At 41.2% G+C, this 18,056-nt stretch overlaps 1 protein-coding gene across 2 annotated transcripts in view; it reads left to right on the forward strand.

Annotated features, from left to right (window-relative positions):
* The window catches only part of LOC309554568 (uncharacterized protein), a 151,845-nt gene that overhangs the window by 17,971 nt on the left and 115,818 nt on the right, over positions 1-18,056 (forward strand). For both annotated transcript variants that reach the window (XM_082256304.1, XM_082256305.1), the window contains exons 3-4: positions 4,901-5,001; positions 16,898-16,967. In XM_082256304.1, the coding sequence (XP_082112430.1) occupies positions 4,901-5,001; positions 16,898-16,967 (171 nt within the window). The remainder of the gene's footprint in view (positions 1-4,900; positions 5,002-16,897; positions 16,968-18,056) is intronic.

An 18,056-nucleotide genomic window follows, 5' to 3' on the forward strand; every position in this document is an offset into this window, starting at 1 on the left:
CATTAGCGCGACTTGTCAGGCGACTTATCAGCCTGACAAGTTGTGCTCGGTCGCGGTCCATTGATTAGCACAGGACCAGTTCTAATAGGAGCGACACAAGTCGCTCCGACTTAGAAAAAGGGTCCTGTACTACTTTGGGGCGACCTGGAGGCGACTTGCATAGACTTCCATTATGTGAAGTCTCTGCAAGTCGCGCCGAAGTCACGGTGCACACGACTTCACAGGTCGCCCCCCAAAGTCGTGTCGTGCTAGTCGGGCTCTTAAGTCACATTTACAAGTAATTTAAACACACAAAGAGTCATAATACTAAACTATGTTGCTAAAGCCTGTTGTATGTCTGTATAGGGCACTGATTTAGGGACACGTGTTCCCCATTTGGCATTTAAAGTCTATTGATGTCACTGGACAATGTTGGTCCTAAAGTTCTGGGTACCAGTCTTTGTTAGGCTCCATGTACACGGGACGTTGTTAAAAGTCCCTTTGAATGCTGGAATTTTTAGGACGTTTGAAACGTCCGTTCGGTCGCGTTTGTACCCGCGTTTAGCGGCGGTTAGGGGCATTTGCGTTTACAAGCGTTCCTAGAGGTCAAAAAAATTATTCCCCTTTAAAATGGAAAAATGCAAACGCTAAACGCGGGTCATCGCGTTCAGACGCGTTCGGACGCGTTTGTGCGTTTGAAACGCCGGGAAACACACGTTCGAACGCAAATAATTGCGTTCTAAAAACAGTCCCTGAACGCAACTGCCTGCAAATGACTGTAAACGACCTGGTGTACATGGACAGATAAGATAAAATGTAGATGGGTTCAGGGGCTTCTGAAAAAAACGCCCAACTGCTCCTAAACGACCATTTCCAGCGTCCCGCGTACATGGAGCCTTATTAACAGGCATGTAATCACTAGGAAAATTAGCCACACTGGAAAAAAAAATATTAAAAAATGTACTGAATTCTATTCAGTGTAGACTAGTTGTCATACAGAAAGCTAATTCTCTAAAACCTGAAAACTACTTTGTTAGGAAAGTAATAAAAAAAAACTGTTAAAGCGGAGTTCCACCCGAAATTTATACTTACCTCCATCTTCTCGCTCCCGGTCACCTGAAAAACAAATGGATAATCGCAATTTTTTTTTTTTTTCACTTACCTTTAGAGAAAATATACTCACCTTACTTCCTTCTTCCTCCCCTCGGCGGCCACGGCCCGTCGTCACTTCCTGGCTTTTGCAATGATTCCTGGGAGCTGAACGTCATCGCTCCCAGGAATCATTGCGCCTGCACCGGCCCCGACGTCAGTTCCGGGGCGCGCGCGTCATTCCCTTCTAAACAGCTTCTGGGCATGCCCAGAAGCTGTGGAGGGATGACGCGCGCGACCCGGAACTGACGTCGGGGCCGGTGCAGTGCATCGTGGGACCGAAGAAGGAGGAAGAGGACCGAAGAGGACGCGGAAGAGGATCGCGCTGGCTTCAAGCTGCCCACACCCGAGATGGCAGCGCTGGAGAAGACAATTTCAAGGTAAGTATTTCTCCTGAAAGGTAAGTGCAACCCGGGACAGATCAGAGGCTAGCCATTGTGGAATGTGCTAGCCCTGACTGTCCCGGGGGTATTTTTATAAAAAAATGTATAACTAGGGTGGAACTCCGCTTTAACGATTTGAATTTAATAATAATAATATAATTAAAGCTCAAATCCAATGAGGTTTTATTACTGCCTTTTTCACTGCTGGGGTGTATTTTTACCTTCACGTAAAAAAAAAAAAACAAGGCAAAATATCTCAAATGGAGACCCAGAAAAAACAAACAAACCCACATCTCAATAGAACAAGAAAGTATTAGAATTTTAGAATTTTTAACAATGTTTTTAGCTCTGTCAGTGTCCTGATGGCATCAGCACCCCCCATTTCCTGTACAGATGTCATGAGGATAGAAAGTGAACCACAAATCTAAAACAAAAAAAAGAACTTTGGAGTTTGGTCTTAGTGTAGGTTCACTTTCAGCAAGATTTTTTAAATTTTTTGTACATACCTCTTGTTTTAAATGTTACAAATTCTCCCATTTCACATGCAGCTGTAACCTCTGGCCCCTTGATCTCCTTCTGTACTACTGTGTACAGGACAGGCTGGATATTACTGGATATTACCATTGCAGCCAATGTGTTCTATGTCTTTTTTTTTTTTTTTTTTTACTGCATATACAGTGCCTTGCGAAAGTATTCAGCCCCCTTGAACTTTGCGACCTTTTGCCAAATTTCAGGCTTCAAACATAAAGATATAAAACTGTAATTTTTTTGTGAAGAATCAACAACAAGTGGGACACAATCATGAAGTAGAACGAAATTTATTGGATATTTTAAACTTTTTTAACAAATAAAAAACTGAAAAATTGGGCGTGCAAAATTATTCAGCCCCCTTAAGTTAATACTGCGATTACAGCTGTAAGTCGCTTGGGGTATGTCTCTATCAGTTTTGCACATCGAGAGACTGAAATTTTTGCCCATTCCTCCTTGCAAAACAGCTCAAGCTCAGTGAGGTTGGATGGAGAGCGTTTGTGAACAGCAGTTTTCAGTTCTTTTCACAGATTCTCGATTGGATTCAGGTCTGGACTTTGACTTGGCCATTTTAACACCTGGATATGTTTATTTGTGAACCATTCCATTGTAGATTTTGCTTTATGTTTTGGATCATTGTCTTGTCCGAAGACAAATCTCCGTCCCAGTCTCAGGTCTTTTGCAGACTCCATCAGGTTTTCTTCCAGAATGGTCCTTTATTTGGCTCCATCCATCTTCCCATCAATTTTAACCATCTTCCCTGTCCCTGCTGAAGAAAAGCAGGCCCAAACCATGATGCTGCCACCACCATGTTTGACAGTGGGAATGGTGTGTTCAGGGTAATGAGCTGTGTTTCTTTTACGCCAAACATAACGTTTTGCATTGTTGCCAAAAAGTTCGATTTTGGTTTCATCTGACCAGAGCACCTTCTTCCACATGTTTGGTGTGTCTCCCAGGTGGCTTGTGGAAAACTTTAAACGACACTTTTTATCGATGTCTTTAAGAAATGGCTTTCTTCTTGCCACTCTTCCATAAAGGCCAGATTTGTGCAGTATATGACTGATTGTTGTCCTATGGACAGAGTTTCCCACCTCAGCTGTAGATCTCTGCAGTTCATCCAGAGCGATCATGGGCCTCTTGGCTGCATCTCTGATCAGTCTTCTCCTTGTATGAGCTGAAAGTTTAGAGGGACGGCCAGGTCTTCGTAGATTTGCAGTGGTCTGATACTCCTTCCATTTCAATATTATCGCTTGCACAGTGCTCCTTGGGATGTTTAAAGCTTGGGAAATCTTTTTGTATCCAAATCCGGCTTTAAACTTCTCCACAACAGTATCTCGGACCTGCCTGGTGTGTTCCTTGTTCTTTATGATGCTCTCTGCGCTTTAAACGGACCTCTGAGACTATCACAGTGCAGGTGCATTTATACGGAGACTTGATTACACACAGGTGGATTCTATTTATCATCATTAGTCATTTAGGTCAACATTGGATCATTCAGAGATCCTCACTGAACTTCTGGAGAGAGTTTGCTGCACTGAAAGTAAAGGGGCTGAATAATTTTGCACGCCCAATTTTTCAGTTTTTTATTTTTTAACAAAGTTTGAAATATCCAATAAATTTCGTTCCACTTCATGATTGTGTCCCACTTGTTGTTGATTCTTCACAAAAAATTACAGTTTTATATCTTTATGTTTGAAGCCTGAAATGTGGCAAAAGGTTGAAAAGTTCAAGGGGGCCGAATACTTTCACAAGGCACTGTACATTTCAATGTAGACCAGGAAGCCAAAAAAAACTGGGCAATAAGAAGAAAATTATGTAATTCCATTTTGATTGGTTAGCAGGACAGCCCTAATGGTATACAATCAGAAAGATTAAAGAAGAGTATCCCTAAGATTCCTTTACATGTACACAATATCTGATATTTTTTAATAACATTAGTGTACAGGACCTGTAAATCTTGCCGTCAACCTTCTTCTCTTTTTCATATTCATCTAACACAGTGATTGCTGACTGTTTTACATGCCAAACTTTATTGACTGCTGTTCATTCAAAGGGATTGTGGCAATAACACATGGCATATACTGAACATCTGAACATGTTGGGGTTGTTTTAGGGTCTAAGGTTGGGTTCACATATTTGCAGTTGTGGTTTGCAGTCCGGGGTCCATTGCATTTCTGTTTACTGGTTCAGGTGCAAATTTTTCCCTAAATTTACACCTGAACCGGACCCAAAAACACACAGGACCCTTTTCCAAACTGCAGCCGCACCGGACATGTGTGAACTGGCTCTTTTTAAAGCATGTTATGAGAATTGGATGTGGTTAAAAACACATCCAGATCGCTTATATGTGAACGCAGCCTTAAGCCTCGTACACACGCAACAATTATTGGCCGACCGATCGTCCGACTTTTGTCCAAGTTGTGTTTTGTTGTTTGGAATGTGCCTAGACTGCAGACGAATTTTCTCGGCCAACAAAATTCTACTTCAGAAGTGATGTCATGTGTTGGTTTGTTTTCTTTGTGTTCTTTCTTCACTGAGCATGCCCAGACTTGCTCATCAGATTTTTCCCTGTCGAAATCTGTACTGACTGCACAAAAATCGGCCGTTGTGTTGACGGCCAACAAAAATTTTATAGTCTGCGCACCAGTCGGAGTTGGCTGTCGGAAGCATCATACTAACAAGCCGAAAATCGGCAGATCGGACGTTGGCCGAAAATTCCCGGCCGAATTTCGACGCGTGTGTACGGGGCTTTAGATGGCACTCCAACTCAAAGAGCAAAGTAAGGGTCACCAGGGTTTTTAATTAAGTTCTGTTTCTTTTCCATGAGATTAGTGAAAATATGTGTTTTTATTTTCTTTCAGTTCCACAACTTCTTTATGGAGGAAAATTAGATTTCTTGGTATTTGACTACCTCTCTGAAATCACTATGTCTTTACTGACTGCTGCAAAAGTCAAGTCACCTGTAAGTAAACCTATGGTTCTGATTCTGTATTCTCACCATGCATTTTTCATCTTCTGAACTTCTGTCATACTAGTATTTTGTCCAGACAAACAATCTTTAGTTTAAATAATGTTCTAGTTCTTTTGTAAGTGATGTCATTACTATACATTCTAGTCATTATTGGTGTGAGGAAGGTTTAAGGAAAAATCTCTTATACCAGGTTCAGATCATTTCCCTAGGTATGTATAAAATTCCCTTCCCAACCATTAGCCATCCTATGTAAAGTAAGGTTCCCAGCTTTGAAGTGAAGAAGAGTAGCTGTCACATCTCCCCTTGCTCTTAGTGAGACATATTCCCATATGTGGCAAGGGTTAGTAAGCTTTAGTGGATTGGTAGATCTCATCACATCCCATCACATCACAAAGAACGTTTACTAATTGGTTTTCAGGAAACAGCAGCTTGCACACGCAAGCAAACAAGATATAAACACGTGCCAACGGCCAGCGCACCACTATTTGGGATAAAGTACATGTTTAATAATATCCTGCTGTGTCCAGTTACAGGTCAAGGGCTCTGAGTCCATGTAGTGTCTATGCAGATTTGCTGATACGTTTCTAAACCTATATAGTTTGTATGCAGGATTGATGCAAAGGTTCTAATTCTTTACAGTAGCAATATAAGATTTCCTACAAAAGTTTCTTAGTCTATGCAGTGTATATATATATATATATATATATATATATATATAATTTTTTTTTTTTTTTTTTCTGCAAAGGTTGCAGTATCTGTGCAAAAGTTCAAAGTTTATACAGTATCTTGTAGGAATTGCTGCAAAGCTTCTGAGTCTATAGAATATCCATATAAGATTGCTAAAGTCTTTGCATCTATGTAGTAGCTTTATGATTTTTCTGGAGTATTCTTAAATCTGTGTAGTATCTATAGAGGACTGCTTCAAATATTCAGAATTTTTGCTGTAATGGTTCGGAATCTAGGCAGTATGTATACAGGAATGCTGTAAAGGTGCTGAAAATATATACTATTGATATAGGATTGCTGTAACTGCTCAGAATCTATGCGGTATCTATATAATGTTGCTGAAAAGGTTCCTAATCTATGTAGTATGTATACTGGATTTCTGCTAAGGTTTTGAGTCTACTCAGTATCTGTAAAGGGTTCCTGAAAAAAGTACTAAATTTATGCAGTATCAATGCAGAATTGCTGCAGAGGTTCTGAGTCTATGCAGTTTCTATGTATGATTGCTACAGAAGTTCTGAGCCTATGCAGTATCTATGTATGATTGCTACAGAGGTTCTGAGTCTATGCAGTATCTATGTATGATTGCTACAGAGGTTCTGAGCCTATGCAGTATCTATGTATGATTGCTACAGAGGTTCTGAGTCTATGCAGTATCTATGTATGATTGCTACAGGGGTTCTGAGCCTATGCAGTATCTATGCATGATTGCTACAGGGGTTCTGAGCCTATGCAGTATCTATGTATGATTGCTACAGGGGTTCTGAGTCTATGCAGTATCTATGTATGATTGCTACAGGGGTTCTGAGCCTATGCAGTATCTATGCATGATTGCTACAGGGGTTCTGAGTCTATGCAGTATCTATGTATGATTGCTACAGGGGTTCTGAGCCTATGCAGTATCTATGTATGATTGCTACAGGGGTTCTGAGTCTATGCAGTATCTATGTATGATTGCTACAGAAGTTCTGAGCCTATGCAGTATCTATGTATGATTGCTACAGAGGTTCTGAGCCTATGCAGTATCTATGTATGATTGCTACAGAGGTTCTGAGCCTATGCAGTATCTATGTATGATTGCTACAGGGGTTCTGAGTCTATGCAGTATCTATGTATGATTGCTACAGAGTTTCTGAGTCTATGCAGTATCTATGTATGATTGCTACAGGGGTTCTGAGTCTATGCAGTATCTATGTATGATTGCTACAGAGGCTCTGAGTCTATGCAGTATCTATGTATGATTGCTACAGAGGTTCTGAGCCTATGCAGTATCTATGTATGATTGCTACAGAGGTTCTGAGTCTATGCAGTATCCATGTATGATTGCTACAGAGGCTCTGAGTCTATGCAGTATCCATGTATGATTGCTACAGAGGTTCTGAGCCTATGCAGTATCTATGTATGATTGCTACAGGGGTTCTGAGTCTATGCAGTATCTATGTATGATTGCTACAGAGTTTCTGAGTCTATGCAGTATCCATGTATGATTGCTACAGGGGTTCTGAGTCTATGCAGTATCTATGTATGATTGCTACAGGGGTTCTGAGCCTATGCAGTATCCATGTATGATTGCTACAGAGGCTCTGAGTCTATGCAGTATCCATGTATGATTGCTACAGAAGTTCTGAGTCTATGCAGTATCTATGTATGATTGCTACAGGGGTTCTGAGTCTATGCAGTATCTATGTATGATTGCTACAGAGGTTCTGAACCTATGCAGTATCTATGTATGATTGCTACAGGGGTTCTGAGTCTATGCAGTATCTATGTATGATTGCTACAGAGGTTCTGAGCCTATGCAGTATCTATGTATGATTGCTACAGAGGTTCTGAGCCTATGCAGTATCTATGTATGATTGCTACAGGGGTTCTGAGCCTATGCAGTATCCATGTATGATTGCTACAGAGGCTCTGAGCCTATGCAGTATCTATGTATGATTGCTACAGAGGTTCTGAGTCTATGCAGTATCTATGTATGATTGCTACAGGGGTTCTGAGTCTATGCAGTATCCATGTATGATAGCTACAGAGGCTCTGAGTCTATGCAGTATCTATGTATGATTGCTACAGAAGTTCTGAGTCTATGCAGTATCTATGTATGATTGCTACAGAGGTTCTGAGTCTATGCAGTATCTATGTATGATTGCTACAGGGGTTCTGAGTCTATGCAGTATCTATGTATGATTGCTACAGGGGTTCTGAGCCTATGCAGTATCTATGCATGATTGCTACAGGGGTTCTGAGTCTATGCAGTATCTATGTATGATTGCTACAGGGGTTCTGAGCCTATGCAGTATCTATGTATGATTGCTACAGAGGTTCTGAGTCTATGCAGTATCTATATATGATTGCTACAGAGGTTCTGAGTCTATGCAGTATCTATGTATGATTGCTACAGAGGCTCTGAGTCTATGCAGTATCTATGTATGATTGCTACAGGGGTTCTGAGTCTATGCAGTATCTATGTATGATTGCTACAGGGGTTCTGAGCCTATGCAGTATCTATGTATGATTGCTACAGGGGTTCTGAGTCTATGCAGTATCCATGTATGATTGCTACAGAGGTTCTGAGTCTATGCAGTATCTATGTATGATTGCTACAGGGGTTTTGAGTCTATGCAGTATCTATGTATGATTGCTACAGGGGTTCTGAGTCTATGCAGTATCTATGTATGATTGCTACAGGGGTTCTGAGTCTATGCAGTATCTATGTATGATTGCTACAGAAGTTCTGAGTCTATGCAGTATCTATGTATGATTGCTACAGAAGTTCTGAGTCTATGCAGTATCTATGTATGATTGCTACAGAGGTTCTGAGCCTATGCAGTATCTATGTATGATTGCTACAGGGGTTCTGAGTCTATGCAGTATCCATGTATGATTGCTACAGGGGTTCTGAGCCTATGCAGTATCTATGTATGATTGCTACAGAGGCTCTGAGTCTATGCAGTATCCATGTATGATTGCTACAGGGGTTCTGAGTCTATGCAGTATCTATGTATGATTGCTACAGGGGTTCTGAGCCTATGCAGTATCTATGTATGATTGCTACAGAAGTTCTGAGTCTATGCAGTATCTATGTATGATTGCTACAGAGGTTCTGAGCCTATGCAGTATCTATGTATGATTGCTACAGAAGTTCTGAGTCTATGCAGTATCTATGTATGATTGCTACAGAGGTTCTGAGTCTATGCAGTATCTATGTATGATTGCTACAGGGGTTCTGAGCCTATGCAGTATCTATGCATGATTGCTACAGAAGTTCTGAGTCTATGCAGTATCTATGTATGATTGCTACAGGGGTTCTGAGTCTATGCAGTATCTATGTATGATTGCTACAGGGGTTCTGAGCCTATGCAGTATCTATGCATGATTGCTACAGGGGTTCTGAGTCTATGCAGTATCTATGTATGATTGCTACAGAAGTTCTGAGCCTATGCAGTATCTATGTATGATTGCTACAGGGGTTCTGAGCCTATGCAGTATCTATATATGATTGCTACAGAGGTTCTGAGCCTATGCAGTATCTATGTATGATTGCTACAGAGGTTCTGAGTCTATGCAGTATCTATATATGATTGCTACAGAGATTCTGAGTCTATGCAGTATCTATGTATGATTGCTACAGAGGCTCTGAGTCTATGCAGTATCTATGTATGATTGCTACAGGGGTTCTGAGTCTATGCAGTATCTATGTATGATTGCTACAGGGGTTCTGAGCCTATGCAGTATCTATGTATGATTGCTACAGAGGTTCTGAGCCTATGCAGTATCTATGTATGATTGCTACAGGGGTTCTGAGCCTATGCAGTATCTATGTATGATTGCTACAGGGGTTTTGAGTCTATGCAGTATCTATGTATGATTGCTACAGAGGTTCTGAGTCTATGCAGTATCTATGTATGATTGCTACAGAGGTTCTGAGCCTATGCAGTATCTATGTATGATTGCTACAGAGGCTCTGAGTCTATGCAGTATCTATGTATGATTGCTACAGAGGTTCTGAGCCTATGCAGTATCTATGTATGATTGCTACAGAGGTTCTGAGCCTATGCAGTATCCATGTATGATTGCTACAGAGGCTCTGAGCCTATGCAGTATCTATGTATGATTGCTACAGGGGTTCTGAGTCTTTGCAGTATCCATGTATGATTGCTACAGAGGTTCTGAGTCTATGCAGTATCTATGTATGATTGCTACAGGGGTTTTGAGTCTATGCAGTATCTATGTATGATTGCTACAGAGGTTCTGAGTCTATGCAGTATCTATGTATGATTGCTACAGAGGTTCTGAGTCTATGCAGTATCTATGTATGATTGCTACAGGGGTTCTGAGCCTATGCAGTATCTATGTATGATTGCTACAGGGGTTCTGAGCCTATGCAGTATCTATGCATGATTGCTACAGGGGTTCTGAGTCTATGCAGTATCTATGTATGATTGCTACAGGGGTTCTGAGTCTATGCAGTATCTATGTATGATTGCTACAGGGGTTCTGAGTCTATGCAGTATCTATGTATGATTGCTACAGGGGTTCTGAGCCTATGCAGTATCTATGTATGATTGCTACAGGGGTTCTGAGCCTATGCAGTATCTATGTATGATTGCTACAGGGGTTCTGAGCCTATGCAGTATCTATGTATGATTGCTACAGGGGTTCTGAGTCTATGCAGTATCTATGTATGATTGCTACAGGGGTTCTGAGCCTATGCAGTATCTATGTATGATTGCTACAGGGGTTCTGAGTCTATGCAGTATCCATGTATGATTGCTACAGAGGTTCTGAGTCTATGCAGTATCTATGTATGATTGCTACAGGGGTTTTGAGTCTATGCAGTATCTATGTATGATTGCTACAGAGGTTCTGAGTCTATGCAGTATCTATGTATGATTGCTACAGGGGTTCTGAGTCTATGCAGTATCTATGTATGATTGCTACAGGGGTTCTGAGTCTATGCAGTATCTATGTATGATTGCTACAGGGGTTCTGAGCCTATGCAGTATCTATGTATGATTGCTACAGGGGTTCTGAGCCTATGCAGTATCTATGTATGATTGCTACAGGGGTTCTGAGCCTATGCAGTATCTATGTATGATTGCTACAGGGGTTCTGAGTCTATGCAGTATCTATGTATGATTGCTACAGGGGTTCTGAGTCTATGCAGTATCTATGTATGATTGCTACAGAGGTTCTGAGCCTATGCAGTATCTATGCATGATTGCTACAGGGGTTCTGAGCCTATGCAGTATCTATGTATGATTGCTACAGGGGTTCTGAGCCTATGCAGTATCTATGTATGATTGCTACAGGGGTTCTGAGTCTATGCAGTATCTATGTATGATTGCTACAGAGGTTCTGAGCCTATGCAGTATCTATGTATGATTGCTACAGAGGTTCTGAGTCTATGCAGTATCTATGTATGATTGCTACAGAGTTTCTGTGTCTATGCAGTATCTATGTATGATTGCTACAGGGGTTCTGAGTCTATGCAGTATCTATGTATGATTGCTACAGAGGCTCTGAGTCTATGCAGTATCTATGTATGATTGCTACAGAGGTTCTGAGCCTATGCAGTATCCATGTATGATTGCTACAGAGGCTCTGAGTCTATGCAGTATCCATGTATGATTGCTACAGAGGTTCTGAGCCTATGCAGTATCTATGTATGATTGCTACAGGGGTTCTGAGTCTATGCAGTATCTATGTATGATTGCTACAGAGTTTCTGAGTCTATGCAGTATCTATGTATGATTGCTACAGGGGTTCTGAGCCTATGCAGTATCTATGTATGATTGCTACAGAGGTTCTGAGTCTATGCAGTATCCATGCATGATTGCTACAGAGGCTCTGAGTCTATGCAGTATCCATGTATGATTGCTACAGAAGTTCTGAGTCTATGCAGTATCTATGTATGATTGCTACAGGGGTTCTGAGTCTATGCAGTATCTATGTATGATTGCTACAGAGGTTCTGAACCTATGCAGTATCTATGTATGATTGCTACAGGGGTTCTGAGTCTATGCATTATCTATGTATGATTGCTACAGGGGTTCTGAGCCTATGCATTATCTATGTATGATTGCTACAGGGGTTCTGAGTCTATGCAGTATCCATGTATGATTGCTACAGAGGTTCTAAGTCTATGCAGTATCCATGTATGATTGCTACAGGGGTTCTGAGTCTATGCAGTATCTATGTATGATTGCTACAGGGGTTCTGAGCCTATGCAGTATCTATGTATGATTGCTACAGAAGTTCTGAGTCTATGCAGTATCTATGTATGATTGCTACAGAGGTTCTGAGCCTATGCAGTATCTATGTATGATTGCTACAGGGGTTCTGAGTCTATGCAGTATCTATGTATGATTGCTACAGAGGTTCTGAGTCTATGCAGTATCTATGTATGATTGCTACAGAGGTTCTGAGTCTATGCAGTATCTATGTATGATTGCTACAGGGGTTCTGAGTCTATGCAGTATCTATGTATGATTGCTACAGGGGTTCTGAGCCTATGCAGTATCTATGCATGATTGCTACAGGGGTTCTGAGTCTATGCAGTATCTATGTATGATTGCTACAGGGGTTCTGAGCCTATGCAGTATCTATGTATGATTGCTACAGAGGTTCTGAGCCTATGCAGTATCTATGTATGATTGCTACAGAGGTTCTGAGTCTATGCAGTATCTATATATGATTGCTACAGAGATTCTGAGTCTATGCAGTATCTATGTATGATTGCTACAGAGGCTCTGAGTCTATGCAGTATCTATGTATGATTGCTACAGGGGTTCTGAGTCTATGCAGTATCTATGTATGATTGCTACAGGGGTTCTGAGCCTATGCAGTATCTATGTATGATTGCTACAGGGGTTCTGAGTCTATGCAGTATCCATGTATGATTGCTACAGAGGTTCTGAGTCTATGCAGTATCTATGTATGATTGCTACAGGGGTTTTGAGTCTATGCAGTATCTATGTATGATTGCTACAGAGGTTCTGAGTCTATGCAGTATCTATGTATGATTGCTACAGAGGTTCTGAGTCTATGCAGTATCTATGTATGATTGCTACAGAGGTTCTGAGTCTATGCAGTATCTATGTATGATTGCTACAGGGGTTCTGAGCCTATGCAGTATCTATGTATGATTGCTACAGGGGTTCTGAGCCTATGCAGTATCTATGCATGATTGCTACAGGGGTTCTGAGTCTATGCAGTATCTATGTATGATTGCTACAGGGGTTCTGAGTCTATGCAGTATCTATGTATGATTGCTACAGGGGTTCTGAGTCTATGCAGTATCTATGTATGATTGCTACAGGGGTTCTGAGCCTATGCAGTATCTATGTATGATTGCTACAGGGGTTCTGAGCCTATGCAGTATCTATGTATGATTGCTACAGGGGTTCTGAGCCTATGCAGTATCTATGTATGATTGCTACAGGGGTTCTGAGTCTATGCAGTATCTATGTATGATTGCTACAGAGGTTCTGAGCCTATGCAGTATCTATGTATGATTGCTACAGGGGTTCTGAGCCTATGCAGTATCTATGTATGATTGCTACAGGGGTTCTGAGTCTATGCAGCATTTACAATATGTAGGTACAATAAGTAGGATTGCTACAAATATTCTGAGTTAGAAAATAGGTTTAATTATTTCTTTTAAAACATTGGTCTGATTTAGTATAAACTGCTGTATAATTTCTGGTGACTATAATATTTAAAGTGATACTAAACACACACTGTTTAATTTACATTGTCCCTTCTATTTCTGTATGGGGATCATGGCACTGTAATTATTTTAATTAAAAATCATCTAATTACCTTTTTCCTTATTGATATACAGCTGTCACCTGACTCAGATTTTTCCCAGCCTGTCTGCAGGAGCAAGGAGGAGGAGCAGTCCTCTGCTGCTGGTCACGTTTAAAAAAAATAAATAAAAAAAAACAGCCTTTGGAATACAGAGTAAAAATAAATGTTATCAATAACCTGTTTTAAATTGGTATACAAATATATATATTTGAAATCAAATTTTTATTATTTTGTGGAAATAACATAGTGGGGGCAGATTTCTGCCATTCACAGGCTGTGTCACCCCCTTCCAGCCTGTGTCTTAGAATAAGAGGGAGGTGATTCCTCCATTAATCTATATGTAATATCCCGCCCCCATTGTGTTTAGCAAGGTTGGTGGGCATGGAGAAGGAGGGAGGGGGTGGGCTGTCATTTACCACTATGTACAGTATATGCCCACATGGGTGACTCTATAGTCATATGGGCTGCTCAGATGTGATAGGGAGGAAATGCTCAGCATAGAAACTCCCTGAAAACTGAGCATGTGCATAGTTGCCACCACAGCTGCAAAATCCCTAGCTGAATTGGGGACATGGAACAGAAGCTGTAGATAGAGAACAGCCAGATCAACCAAGTTTTTTGCAGAATACAGAAAACAAATCTCATAGTGACTGAGTGAGTATGAACAGCATGTTCTACACCATTTATTGATAGTTTTTTTATGATGTGGGTTTAGTGACATAAGTTATTTAGGAAGTGGCTGCATACATGATATGCTACAATAAGTCATATAATAGATAAGTGCAAGGATCCCCGCTGATGAAGTCCCGCCCATTGAAGGACGTAACGCGTACGGGGGAAGTCACGTGACCCGTGGCCATTTTGGAAGACACCAGGAAGTAAATAGGAACATGCTTGCATGCTCTGCATTTGGCTTGCTTATTATCTACTTTATGTGAGTGCATTCTTTTTACTTAATAAATGGTATGACATATACGGAGAGCATTAGATACTTTCCTCATTCTTCACATACTTTGTGGAGGAATTTCCGGGACAGTTATCCTCAGTAGGTGAAGAGCCTGATGTCATTCTGGTATCTGGCTAATGCTGACTGGCCCCGTGTATTCTGATGGTGAAGACTGGTCTGGATATCTAATGCTGATTGACCCTTTGGGGTCTGTGTATTAAGGTGAGAGGCAGAGAATGCCTGGTGGTGGGAAGTTTTGAGCACCCATAAAATTTACATCTCTCTGGAGTGAATGCCAGCCCTTGGTCTCTGCTTTCATCATCCACAGAAAGGACTCTTCTTTTTCATCTTTTTGCACCATACCACTTATCTATTATATGACTTATTGTAGCATATAATGTATGCATCCATTACCGTGCAGTTTTTCTTGTGGGATCAGGTACCAGCAGCTTTTTTTGTGGGATCAGGTACCAGCAGCTTTTTTGTGGGATCAGGTACCAGCAGCTTTTTTGTGGGATCAGGTACCAGCAGCTTTTTTTGTGGGATCAGGTTCCAGCAGCTTTTTTGTGGGATCAGGTTCCAGCAGCTTTTTTGTGGGATCAGGTACAAGCAGCTTTTTTTGTGGGATCAGGTACCAGCAGCTTTTTTATGGGATCAGGTACCAGCACCTTTTTTTGTGGGATCAGGTTCCAGCAGCTTTTTTATGGGATCAGGTACCAGCACCTTTTTTTGTGGGATCAGGTTCCAGCAGCTTTTTTATGGGATCAGGTACCAGCACCTTTTTTGTGGGATCAGGTTCCAGCAGCTTTTTTATGGGATCAGGTACCAGCACCTTTTTTTTATGGGATCAGGTACCAGCACCTTTTTTTGTGGGATCAGGTTCCAGCAGCTTTTTTGTGGGATCAGGTACAAGCAGCTTTTTTTGTGGGATCAGGTACAAGCAGCTTTTTTTGTGGGATCAGGTACCAGCAGCTTTTTTTGTGGGATCAGGTACCAGCAGCTTTTTTGTGGGATCAGGTACCAGCAGCTTTTTTTGAGGGATCAGGTACCAGCAGCTTTTTTTGAGGGATCAGGTTCCAGCAGCTTTTTTTGTGGGATCAGGTACCAGCAGCTTTTTTTGAGGGATCAGGTACCAGCAGCTTTTTTTGTGGGGTCAGGTACCAGCAGCTTTTTTGTGGGGTCAGGTACCAGCAGCTTTTTTTATTGGGATCAGGTTCCAGCAGCTTTTTTTGAGGGATCAGGTTTCAGCAGCTTTTTTATGGGAGCAGGTACCAGCAGCTTTTTTGTGAGATCAGGTACCAGCAGCTTTTTTTATTGGGATCAGGTACCAGCAGCTTTTTTTTGTGGGATCAGGTTCCAGCAGCTTTTTTTGTGGGATCAGGTACCAGCAGCTTTTTTTGTGGGATCAGGTACCAGCAGCTTTTTTTGTGGGATCAGATACCAGCAGCTTTTTTTTGTGGGATCAGATACCAGCAGCTTTTTTTTGTGGGATCAGATACCAGCAGCTTTTTTTGTGGGGTCAGGTACCAGCAGCTTTTTTTGTGGGATCAGGTTCCAGCAGCTTTTTTTGTGGGATCAGGTTCCAGCAGCTTTTTTTGTGGGATCAGGTACCAGCAGCTTTTTTTGAGGGATCAGGTTCCAGCAGCTTTTTTTGTGGGATCTGTACCTGCAGCTTTTTTTGTGGGACCAGGTACCAGCAGCTTTTTTTGTGGGATCAGGTACCAGCAGCTTTTTTTGTGGGATCAGGTACCAGCAGCTTTTTTTGTGGGATCAGGTACCAGCAGCTTTTTTTGAGGGATCAGGTACCAGCAGCTTTTTTTGTGGGATCAGGTACCAGCAGCTTTTTTTGTGGGATCAGGTACCAGCAGCTTTTTTCATTGGGATCAGGTACCAGCAGCTTTTTTTGAGGGATCAGGTTCCAGCAGCTTTTTTTGTGGGATCAGGTACCTGCAGCTTTTTTTGTGGGATCAGGTACCTGCAGCTTTTTTTGTGGGATCAGGTACCAGCAGCTTTTTTTGTGGGATCAGGTTCCAGCAGCTTTTTTGTGGGATCAGGTACCAGCAGCTTTTTTTGTGGGATCAGATACCCGCAGCTTTTTTTGTGGGATCAGATACCGGCAGATTTTTTGTAGGATCAGGTTCCAGCAGCTTTTTTTGTGGGATCCGGTACCAGCAGAATTTTTTTGTGGCATCCGGTACCAGCAGCTCCCCCAAAAAAAGATATCTGCCATCTCTGACAAGGCTGGGTGACAGGAATGGAATGCAGCTTAGAGTAATTTTCAGGTGACTGCTTTAACGATCAGTTTCACTTCTCGCACTGTAAAAACTAGCAAATATGTGATCATCCTTATATGTTTTCCCTATTGTATTGCTATCTAATTTAAAATCTTGTTTTCTTATACATTTTCAGAATTTAGGATTCACACCAGACTTTGTGCATACGGCTATGGCACCATATCTAAAAGATATTAATAAATCAGGTACTTTTTTGGCTTCCTTTTGTTTGATATTTTTTTCAGCATTGGTCCAAAGAACATAAATGCTGTATAATTACATGATGAAGTGTACAAAGAAAACATTCCAGCAACATACCTTACTATCTATCTTTAGTAAACATTCCCCACACATCTAGCTTCCTGTTCTTTAGATCTTTATCCGATTGTCATTCCATCTGGAAAATTCCACGTTGCAACCCTGAAGTGTGTTTTTATCAGCAGACCACTGCAGATACCTCTGACTGACCAATCAATGTTCTTTCATCTACAATTTCATCACGGATTGTGGCACCTGCCAGTTCTCCCTACAATTTCTTTTTCTATCAACATGTATGCCTGATCTTTTTTTATAAAAAAAAAAAAGACATGTTTGCCGTTATGTGGGCAGATCTGACTACCCCCTGGGCTGAACTCCAGGCAAAAGGCAAAATACACAGTTCAATTACATATACAGTATAGTGCCTTGAGATTTTCCACATTTTGTTATGGTACAACGGAAAACGTAAATGTATTTTATAGGGATTTTATGTGATAGATCAACACAAAGTGGCACATAATTGTGAAGTGGAAGGAAAATTATAAATGGTTTTCAACATTTTTTACAAATAAATCAGTGAAAAGTGTGGCGTGCATTTGTATTCACCCCCCTTTTCTCTGATACCCCTAACTAAAATCTAGTGGAACTAATTGCCTTCAAGAGTCACCTAATTAGTAAATAGAGTCCACCTGTGTGTAATGTAATCTCAGTATAAATACAGCTGTTCTGTGAAGCCCTCAGAGGTTTGTTAGAGAACCTTAGTGAACAAACAGCATCATGAAGGCCAAGGAACACACAAAACAGGTCAGGGATAAAGTTGTGGAGGTGGTAAAGCAGGGTTAGGTTATAAAAAAATATCCCAAGCTTTAAACATCTCACAGAGAACTGTTCAATCCATCATCCAAAAATGGAAAAAGTATGGCACAACTGCAACCCTACCAAGATATGGCCATCCACCTAAACTGACAGGCTGAGCAAGGAGAGCATTCATCAGAGTAGCAGCCAAGAGGCCCATGGAAACTCTGGAGAGCTGCAGC

The sequence above is a fragment of the Pelophylax lessonae genome (assembly GCF_965119305.1).
Source record: "Pelophylax lessonae genome assembly, chromosome: 1".
Taxonomy (NCBI): Eukaryota; Metazoa; Chordata; class Amphibia; order Anura; family Ranidae; genus Pelophylax; species Pelophylax lessonae.